Source organism: Saccopteryx leptura, chromosome 5 (assembly GCF_036850995.1).
Source record: "Saccopteryx leptura isolate mSacLep1 chromosome 5, mSacLep1_pri_phased_curated, whole genome shotgun sequence".
Lineage (NCBI taxonomy): Eukaryota > Metazoa > Chordata > Mammalia > Chiroptera > Emballonuridae > Saccopteryx > Saccopteryx leptura.
Genome location: NC_089507.1, coordinates 180,080,667 through 180,091,946, shown reverse-complemented (window position 1 = coordinate 180,091,946; position 11,280 = coordinate 180,080,667). Strand labels below are relative to the sequence as shown.

The 11,280-nt window shown below is 43.0% G+C and overlaps 1 protein-coding gene across 2 annotated transcripts in view; it reads right to left on the bottom strand.

Annotated features, from left to right (window-relative positions):
- Positions 1 to 203: 203 nt before the first annotated feature.
- The window catches only part of DZANK1 (double zinc ribbon and ankyrin repeat domains 1), a 77,964-nt gene continuing 66,887 nt past the window's right edge, over positions 204 to 11,280 (bottom strand). For both annotated transcript variants that reach the window (XM_066387058.1, XM_066387059.1), the window contains 3 exons: positions 10,969 to 11,096; positions 1,394 to 1,468; positions 204 to 950 (listed from right to left, as the gene is read on the bottom strand). In XM_066387058.1, the coding sequence (XP_066243155.1) occupies positions 827 to 950; positions 1,394 to 1,468; positions 10,969 to 11,096 (327 nt within the window). In that variant the 3' untranslated portion in view covers positions 204 to 826. The remainder of the gene's footprint in view (positions 951 to 1,393; positions 1,469 to 10,968; positions 11,097 to 11,280) is intronic.

Here is an 11,280-nt window from a genome sequence, read left to right as displayed (position 1 = left end):
ACTGTGCTACATTGATCACTTTAAATGAATGAATATTCTAGTTATTTAAGTTAACAAAAAACAATTTAGGAACTCCATGATTTCATCACCCAAAAACTGAAATAACATTCTTAAAAAAGAAATGTCAAAATTACACATTCCTGCTAATGGTTTTTTCACCACTGTTATTTGTCACCAAATAACAAACCATAATAATAGGAATATCGATTAGTTCAACACAGGAAAAAAACTTTAAATAAACTCAATCTTTATGTACTAATTTCGAACCACTTCTAACATACATTAAGCAAAAGAACAAAATGGAACAGTATGTAGTTTGCTACTATTTGTCTTAAAAGAGGGGAAAGAATACATATGTGTGCTATCTCCACTTAGGTATACTCCACAAACATGCATGTACACATATCAGATCACATGTGTTCACAGTCCAACAATGTCTGGGAAGGTACAGATGGCACTGGCATGACCAGCCACATCTGGGGTGGGAAGTGGTGGCCACGAGACGGGGCAAGGGGCCAATTTTCACCATACAATACTTTACACTTTTTAGCTTTGACTTCTGTGCAATTATTAGCTATTGAAAAATAAATTTAAAAGAAAATCCTAAAATAAGCAGCAATAAAACAAACATTAGGTTCATTACCATCCAGGGAACACGAGGAAATGCCCATGTGGAATTACACTGTCATATAATTTTTAAAAAACAACTTATGAGTTCCTCTTAACTTCAATTCCCAAACCTCAAATGTATACTTCAGAAATAAACAAGCAAAGAACAGCCAGAGCTAGATGGTTTCTCAAGGGAGGCCCTGCAGAGGCCCTGGGTCTAACAGTCAGCCAGGCTGAGCTTAGCAGCAAAGAGCGGGGTGATGAGGTCGTCCCCGAGTGTCAGAGCCAGGTCATGGGCTGTCTGGCCTCTAGCGTTCTTCTTTCGGATGTTTGCATTGCATCTGCGAAGAGAATGGTGTAAACTGAAGGACGGGGGGGGGGGGGGGGCACTGAGACCTGAGGGCCTGGCTCTTCCCTGACACAGAGGCCAGTCTGAGAGCCTCCTGGCCCCACCTTCCCAAACCTGTCCCCAAGAGGCCACAATGACCCTCATTCCGAAGGGTGGCTCTCCAAACGGTGAGGCCTTTTGAAGGACTGACTTCAAACCTTCAGTTACAATCTTGGCCATTGGTCCCCATTGCATCAAAGTCCTGCAACCCAGCGTGTTTAAGGGGACATTTTCACTGTGTTTAAAAGCCCCTAGTGCCCAGAAGCCATGCTGAGATGATGGCATCCACTCACAGGATTAACTATACATCCAGGCACCAGGGTCCTCCCAAATCACCCAGCGCAGGAGGGCGATCACTGGGGCCCTTAGAGTTCTCTCTGAGGGTCAGGAACTTACCCCAGTAAAGCAGCAACGCACTCCCTTCCCGCCAGGCCAAGCAGAACTGCTTCATGAAGAGCCGTATTTTGGAGCCTGTTTGGGGAAAAGTCATCCTGGCTAATGAAACTGGAGAGGGAGCACATGAGCACAGGTGCCTTGGTTTCCCCCACTGACTTACTTCACAAGTTGGGATAATCTCTTGGGTCCCCCCTCACTGCAGCTTCCCTTGGAGGAATACTGTTTTGGTGGGTAAGCTCTGGTATCAGAGAGAAAGTGAACATCGATGAACACAGTCATTTTTTAAAGTGAGAAACCTGACAAGGATCTGGTTTGTTGTTGATTTAACAAATGCTAATAAATATTATTTTAGTAAATTTCCTGCCAGAGCTTACAGAACTTATTAGACATGGTCTCAGTACTGGCTTGGACCTCTGGGGCCATTGTCTATATGATAATAACCTTTCGGGCTAAGGTTCCTATTCCTGTGTAGGGAAAATGGCTTTGGCTTCAGTGAGTTGTGTTTGTATGATATGAAAGAAAACACCAAACTTAGAAACCAAAGAGCAAGCCCAAGAGGTCAGTGAGCACATTTTACTGCGTGCCAGACTGTCTCTCAACCTCTCCTGGGCAGGCTGGCCGGAGGGAACAGAGAGGGACTGAAAGGGTGGATGGGGTGGAACCTGCATTCTGAAACTCATGAAAGGCTCCTGATCAGAGATGGCAGGAGCAATGGCACGCAGGAGGCACGACTGGGGGAGAAATGGTGTGAGCAACTGCAGCTCTGCCTTCTCCCAGACCTGCTCTTTCCCCGATACCAACACTCCAGCCCCTGAAGCCATAAACTTATCCCAGTGGAGAGATCAATCTGGTGGTCTCTTCTCTGGAAACGATAAATTGAGCCTCCGGTAAGAATCGGGCGAGCAACAGCCGTGCCCAGGGGGAAGTCTCCCACTTGTCCCAGTCGGAGAACAGCTTCATCCACCCCTAACCCTCCCCAGATGACAAACTCACCTCATGGACACAGAATTCCCACTCACTAGCACATTCCCCATAAACATGGAGAGACAACAAAGGATCACAGACATCTGACAAAAACCAAGACACGCAAACATAGAAATTTTAAAAAATATGAAAACCTAATGGCATCTTCAGAATGACTTTAGACGAGAGCAGACAAAAACATGACTCCATGAAGAAGAAACAATCCGGACAAAAAGTAGCTCTTATCGAGTAAAAATATGGTTGTTGAAATAAAAAGACTTAAATAGGAAGATTAAGAAAATCTCTTAAAACAGAGAAAGGGAGATAAAAAATATGGAAAAATATATATAGGGGATCAATTCAAATGGTCCATGATCAAACAAGCAGGAGTTCTAGTAGAGAACAGAAAAAAAGGGAGAGGAGAAAATACCTTCCCTTGAACTGAATAAAGACATGACTTTGCAGAATAAAAGGGCCAATTGTATGAATGAAAAACAGCACATCAACAACCAAAAAAATTATCCTTGTGAAATTTCTGAGTGTCAAGGATCAACATTCCTGTCTCTCTCCAGTCTTCTCTCACTAAAATCAGTAAGTAAAAATTAAGAAAAAAAAAAAAGAGTGGAGGCAAAAGAAAGCCATTTTTAGGCCGTTTAAAGACTCAGAAAATTTTTAGACACAACTTTTCTGAAGACCTAACCCGAGGCCACACTTTATCCTGACAAGGGTCAAAACCAAGAGAAAGGAAAGAAATGTAAACAATAACTACAGGTGGATTCCAATTAAAAAGAAATCCCATAATGACTAATGTACAGCAGGGCCGGAAAGATATCAGGTAAAATCCAAATAGGAGGTATGTATACTCCAAGAAGAAAGTCTCTAAGAAGAACGGCATTGAAAAAGTAAGAAACCAGAAAGGATGATGGATTTGGTGAAGCTATGTTCTTTTTCAAACAGAATAAAACAAAGGCAACCAGGAATTCCAGGAAAATCAAAGACATAAAAATTATTTATAGTTTATGAAAAAATATGAAATGTGATGAGCGTTTTAAATAATTCATGGTGTAAAAGAATCCATTTCACATCTCTGGTAAGAAAATTCTACTTTGAGTGATACAAAGGTCATTATGAATGAATGAATTTTCTTACATTACATGAAGAAAATGTAATCACAGCATACGACTTAATTCTGCAATGAACAGTGTTCACATAGCTATATAATGCAATTGCTTTTGGTGCTTTTCAATTACTGAAATTAATAAATGGCATCAATTATAATTATGACATATAATCATAAAGAATGGCAGTCTTCATTATGTTAATACAAGAAAATATCATTGTGATCAGCCTCATAAAAAGTAAATATAGGGTAACAGAAGTTCTGAGACAGAAGGGGAAAGAGAGGTAGAGGTAACGGCAGGGAACACTAATATTCAACTATATTCACTTATATACGAGGTGGTCAGGAGATACGTTTGAAAGGTAATGGTCAAAATATGAGTTTAAGCATATTATAAAAGCAGTTAATAAAGGAACCAAAAATAGTAATAGAATGATTAAAACATGAATATGGGGATAGAAATGATCAGGTGGGGTCATGAGCCAAATCATCTATCATGGCAAGAATCAAAGACAATGCCTAAGCATGCTACATCAGGAATGATCAGTTTAAGTGTAGTATTTAGTGACAGAGATAGACAGACAGAGATATTACTTAGTGAGAGAGTAGTTGATATCCAGGAGAGTTTTAAAATATTTAAATGTAGTTGGGAATGGGGATTAAGAAGTGAGGGCACAGTATGGCTGTGAATCCCTTCTATAGGATTTGATTTTTCAGTCATGTGCATGTCATTTTGATAAAATTAACAACATATTTGGTGTGTAAGCATTGTTTTCAATAAACAAACACAAACAAAATTTTATATTCTGCCAGATTAATTATAAATAGGGCAATTTCACTTTGGACTAAAAGTTAAAGTTTGTGAAAGCTCTCCAACACTCCTCTGCACCTACAAGAAGTGTGTCTGTTCCAGACTCTTCCTGTGTCTCTGGTCCTAATGGGAGGTGTGGGGCCTCACCACGCCCTCTATTCTTCTACCTGGCTTTATTCTCTTTGTAGCACTTATCTCTCTGGTATTATTTATTCATTTGCTTACTTGTTTATTGTCTGTCTCCTCCACTAAACTGTAAACTCCATGAGGGAAGAAATTCTGTCTTCATCACTGCTGTATCTGCATCACCTAGAATGTGGACTGGCACATAGTAGGTGCTCAGTGACCACTAGGAAGATGAATGCATCAATGAAAAGAATAAACAAACAAATTAAGGGAAGGGTGTTGCCTCCAAGACTGAACCCCATATGAGTTGCAAAAATTTCAGGTAAATAGGACAATGATCCTCCCCCTCCCATTGTGGAAGGATAATCCTCTGCCCGATTTGGGTACCAGAATCTGAACTGTCTACTTGAATAAATGGCTCTATTTTCCAAAGTAAATGAGAAACTTAGCACTTTCCTTGATTTTCACTGCAACTGCACTCGAAAAGCATCAAAACCTCTAATGGTTTTAGATATATCTAGTTTTACATTTTATCACTCATATAATTTCTGTTACTTAAATACCTTATCTGGCCAAGGCTCCTAGTGTCAAGCAAATCTGAACGGTGTTTTTCTTCATATTTTCTCTGAGGCAATAGATGGAAATGTCAAAGTAATATACTTTATGACAGAATTTCCATGAATTTCCAAAGGATTGCCCTTTGATTCTATATAGTTTCTTTTAAGCACATAAGATTGGGGTCAGTCTTCATGCTGTTGTTGGTGATGATATCATTAATTATTATTATTATTATCAGATCAACATAACGGACTTATCAGGTACAAGGGGAAATCCCATGTCCAATACCATGAGGCCATTCTCTTGCCAAGGGCCATGTTGGACTGTCTCTTAAAAGCTCAATGAATATTATGAAGTCTCTAGATCCTTGTTACTCAGACTGTGGTACCTGAACCACTGGCATCTCCTGAGAGCAAGTTATAAATGCAGAACCTCAGCTTCCTCCCCCTGGGATCTACTGCATACTCATTTTTTTTTTTTTGTATTTTTCTGAAGTGAGAAGCGGAAGGCAAACAGTCAGACTCCCACACGCTCCTGACCGGGATCCACCCGGCATGCCCACCGGTGGGCAATGCTCTGCCCATCTGGGCCATTGCTCCAATGCGACTGGAGCCATTAGAGCACCTGAGGCAGAGGTTGTGGAGCCATCCTCAGTGCCCTGGCCAACTTTGCTCCAATGGAGCCTTGGCTGCGGGAGGGGAAGAGAGAGATAGAGAGAAAGGAGAGGAGGAAAGGTAGAGAAGAAGATGGGCACTTCTCCTGTGTGCCCTGGCCAGGAATCGAACCCTGGACCTCCACACACCTGGCTGATGCTCTACCGCTGAGCTACCAGCCAGGGCCTACTGCATACTCATTTTAACAAGATCCTTGGGCAATTCATATGCTCATTTAACTATAGTTATCACATATATCTTCTTAGAATTTGATATATTAATAGCCTATATCATGCCCTTTCTTTATTATTAAAAATCAGGCTTAGGACGACTTGGTACCATCTATTAACAATAATAGAATATTAAATTAACTTAAATTCTATTAAGCAGTCCTAAGACCTTTCTCCCTGAGTTTCTGTTATTAAAAGCCCCATACATGGCTATTCTTCCAGGCCAAACTCTGCTCATTCCCATGTCCAATGTCAGTCATCATGAAGTCAATATTTTCCATTCAAAGCCTGGTCATCATCTTTTTCATAATAACCACCCTGACTGCTCTTTTCTTTCTTTCTTTCTTTCTTTCTTTCTTTCTTTCTTTCTTTCTTTCTTTCTTTCTTTCTTTCTTTCTTTCTTCTTTCTTTCTTTCTTTCTTTCTTTCTTTCTTTCTTTCTTTCTTTCTTTCTTTCTTTCTTTCTTTCTTTCTTTCTTCGTATTTTTCTGAAGTGAGAAGCAGGGAGGCAGAGAGACAGACTCCCGCATGCACCCAACCAGGGTCCACCCAGCATGCCCACTAGGGGCAATGCTCTGCCCATCTGGGGCATTGCTCCATTGCAACCAGAGCCATTCTAGTGCCTGAGGCGAAGGCCCTGGAGCCATCCTCAGCACCCAGGCCAACTTTGTTCCAATGGAGCCTTGGCTGAGGGAGGGGAAGAGAGAGACAGAGAGAAAGGAGAGAGGGAGGGGTGGAGAAGCAGATGGGTGCTTCTTCTGTGTGCTCTGGCTGGGAATCGAACTCAGGATTCCTGCACACCAGGCCGATGCTCTACCACTGAGCCAACCAGCCAGGGCCTTGACTGCTACCATTTATTAGTGTCCAATTATTAAGCTTTTCATAGGAACTACAAATACATTTCCTCCAACCATTCTATGACATATTATCTCCATTTTACAGATGAAACAACCTAGAAAAAATATGTTCATTTTCTTTACATTTTGCTCTCTTCTGCCCCTAAACTGTCTTCTGTCCCCACAGAAGAGTCTATGTTCTCTCCCTCCATCAGCAGATTTTCCAGTGCTTGCCTTCTCAGCCTACCTCTCTCCTGAGGTCTCTTGGATCACCGCCACCTGGCTCTCAGTCACCCTCACTGTTTGTTCATCTATTCAGCACATGTGGAGTGTCAGCCTGATGCCCCCACTGTGCCAGGGCCAGGGTCACCATATCACACGTGGCACAGTGTTTGTCCTCTGTGCGGGAGCTCAGAGGACTCAGCTGAAAATGCAGGACAGAGGGGTACACAGCATGCTCTGGGAGTGTTGACAAAGGATGTCTTGGTCACACCCATGACCCCAACCTCCTCCCATCTTTCATGTTTCCTTCCTCCCTAGTGGCATATGGCTTAATTGTTGGTCACTTCATTCCTCAAGTTCATTGGGTCTTTATAAGGCATTTACATTTGAACTTAGATACATCCATGGGGTCGCCATCTCCTAAATAGACAATGATCTTCTTTCTTCAAAACTCTCCCCACATTGAGAGCAGAGTGTGTAGTCTATTTACAGTTTAGTGTTGAAAAATGATGGATTGTGACTCTGCCAACTCTAATTTTATATACTGCCCACCAAACAACTTAACCCAAATATGGGAAGTGTGCTGGATGGAATACCCCTCCTTATCAGAAACCCACGCTTCAGAGCAGAGCTCGTGAGTTTGTCCCTCTGAAAAGCCGGTGTCATTGCATCAGACCTTCTAGAACATTCAGTTCAGCAGTTATACCTTGGTGTTCCTGAAATTTGTATTTTTAAGAAATTTTGTGGCCCTACCTGGTTTGCTCAGTGGATAGAGTGTCAGCCCGACATGCGAATGTCACCAGTTTGATCCCTAGTCAGAGCACACATGAGATGAGCGTCTGCTTCTCTCCTCTCCCCCTTCTCTCCTACTTCTCCTCTTGCAGCCAGTAGCTTAACTGGTTCAAGCGTTGGCCCGGGACATTGAGGAGGTCTCAGTAGATTTGAGCATCAGCCCCAGATGGGGGTTACCGGGTGGGTCCCAGTTGGGGTGCATGTGGGATTCTATCTCCCCTCCTCTTATTTAAAAAAATAAAATAGCCCTTGCCAGTTGGCTCAGTGGTGGAGCGTTGGCCTGGTGTGTGGAAGTCCTGGAAGGCCAGTACACACAGGATAAGTGCCCATCTGCTTCTCCACCCTTCCCGCTCCCCTTTCTATCTCTCTCTTCCCCTCCCGCAGCCAAGGCTCCATTGTTTTGGCTCCAGTGCTGAGGATGGTTCCATGGCCTCCGCCTCAGGCGCTAGAATGGTTCCGGTTGCAATGGAGCAACAGCCAAGATGAGCAGAGCATCGCCCCCTAGTGGGCTTTACAGGTGGATCCTTGTCAGGCGCATGTGGGAGTCTATCTCTTTCCCTCCCTGCTTCTCACTTCAGAAAAATACAAAAATAAATAAATAAATAAATAAAATTTTGCTATTAATGCACAAACAAATCAAACTATTTATTCAAATCTAAGCATCATGGTGGATTAAAGTATATTCTCATCATAAATCTTGAATTACCTAATAGAATAAATCTCCACAACTGATCCTCTAAAAAGTAGACTGATGGTGCCATTTCCTTCACCTGGGACAGAACTAGGAAATTAAATGTTTGAAACTCCAGTGAAGAGGGGCTTTTACTTTCCAGAAGCAAACAGCACTTCTGCATTTCCTTCTCCTTGTGAGATCTTAAATCTGTGTTTCACAAGTCTGACAGTGAATCTCAGCTTTGGTGGAGGACGTGTACTTAGCCATTCCCTTCCTGTTGAACATGAGTTTATTCTGATAGAAATGATATAAACATGGTAAACAGAAACCTGCTGAGCTGCTTAGTGGACATTAGTTCCTATGGAGACCAACGAGGTCGCTTCTCTGCACTAGGCACACGTGCCTGGGGGAAAGCAGTTATCCAGGCGTGCTGAGGGACAGTTGCTGAGCCTCTTTTCTAGGGAAGCCAGCTCTCTGGATGGCTTATGTCTGAGAGCAGGAAATGGATGAGGTCTCCAGGATGTGCTCCTGGATCAACAGAGTCCTGCTGTGGGACAGAGGGCAGGCTGACCTAGGCCTAAATACTTCGAACTAACAAATATAAACCAGACTTCGCAGAATTTAGCTCTATTGGAAAAAAATCTGCTCTCCTCCAGAATTTGGCATAAACTGAAAGGGAAGAAGAGACGTCTGTGCTCTATTTAGGGGAAAGGCCTCCAATCTAGCTCCCCGCCTCCCTGCTGTCCCCCACCCCCCCCTGCACATGTGAGCTAACAGTAACCATGACACTGCAGTGAGAACGACAAAGGGCTGTTCTACACCATTTAGTATACGTGCTGCCGAAGCGAGCACAATTACATGCCATTTAGATAGATGGCATACCCACAGTGTTAGACTTAGTAGAAATGTAATGAGATCACATGAGTAAATGTCAATTTATAGAATGGTGATGAAGTAGCAATGGAAACTGAGGAACACCAAAGAAAAGCAATTAATCAGGTCCTGGCTGGTGGTTCAGTGGATAGAGTGTCGGCTCGGTGTGCAAACCTCCCGGGTTCAATCCCTGGTCAGGGCACGCAGGAGAAGTGCCCAACTGCTTCTCTTCCCTTTCTCTGCTTCTTCCCCTCCAGTGGCCAGTGGCTTGAGTGGTTTGAGCATCACCCTGGGCTCTGAGAATAGCTTTAGAATAGTTGGTCCAAGTGCTTCAGCCTCAGGTGCTAAAAATAACTCGGTACTTGAGCATAGGCCCCAGACAGGGTTGCTGGGTGGATCTCAGTTAAGGAGCATGTGGGAATCGGTCTCACTCTCTCCTCTCCTCTCACTTACTCCATATTCAGAGCAGTTTCATCCTCTTAGCGGGGCTTTTCATAAAGCTAGGACTCATAATACTTAAGCATCAATTCAACATGTGCTTAAGATATTTTTGTATCAACCACAATGTACTATAAGAAAATATACTATAAGAAAATACTGTAAGAAAAGCTTGTCTGAATTGTACAAATATAAAGTATACCTTAACACAAAACAAGGTAGCATTATTTTTATAATGATAATACAGGTGTGGGATAAAGAAGTTGACAGAGTATGATGAATGTGAACCCTAAGAAAACTTGAGAGAATATTTACACCAACGTGCAAAACATCCTGCTATGAAATAAAACTATAAAAGGGGTTGTGTCTCCTGGTATCGCTGTCTTATTGGGCAGAAACTTATAAAATGCACATTGAGAGATTATATATTTTGAATAAAAACACTAGAGGAAATTTTGAAACAGAGAAAAACAGAAACAAAACTATTAAACTTATGTCCTTATGCTCCCTTGAGATACTCAGCCACATGATTCACTGACCTGGGCTTCGACACAGGGGGCAGCAGTGTTAGACACCTGTGTTGCCCGGGAGATTCTAGTTCAACAGCAACTAACTGGAAGGACTCACACTCAAGGCAATTTCCACCCCAGGTTTCCTACTATTTGTAAGAGAACAACAGAACCACAAGGCTGGGAGAGGTCAAGCGGCAGAACAGCACCAAGACTAGGACAGTATATCCAAAGCCATCCCACAGGACTTGGTATCTCTCTGTCCTGTTTCATGGCTGGGGAAACCAAGGCACCAGGAGATTATGTGGTGAACCAGATGGACCAGTCTCCTCCCCAGGGATGTGAAAGACATCTGGAGACAACTGTATCTTCTTTCTGCATTAACCTCATGGGTACATTTCTGTGGGGGTTTCTTCTCTTATAGGCCTTAAGAAATCAGATCATAACAAAAACATTGCTTCACACCCCAAGTGCTAAGAACCTGCAAACCCCACAATAGTATAAATTCATGAATTAACAAACTGTATCTTCATTTATAAGAGCTACTAAAATTTAGGCAATCCACAGTCCACTTTTAAAGTTTTATTTTCCCCAGATTTAGAAACTGTGAGCAGGTGAGTCTTTTACTAAGTTCACAGTGGGTCTGAATGGTTCTAAGTGGATCTAATTGAACAGGGCATGCACGTGGACGGGTCCTGCTGCAGCAGAGCCCCTGAGGCATCGCTGGCTGCGCCCTGGCACCAGAACTCTCCCTGCACGGTGTTTCACTTACGGTCCCCACTGCTGGTCAATGTCTGCTCCTCTCTGCGCGAGAACAGGGATCGCTCCGTGGTGCTCATTGATCACGGCCACAGCAATGGCGGGGCGGCCCTCGCGATCGCTGCAGTTGGGATCCGCTCCCTGTAGCGGGTGGAAAAGGACAAACGTGCCACCACAGCCTGCACTCAGCAGCACTGAGTTGCCATCTTATTCAATAACAAACATTCCTGATGGAACTAAACTGCTTTAAATCCAAAGACAAGAAAATCAGGAGTCTCAAGACCCAACATAGAACAGACAGAACTGCCAAAAACTTCCATTCCCA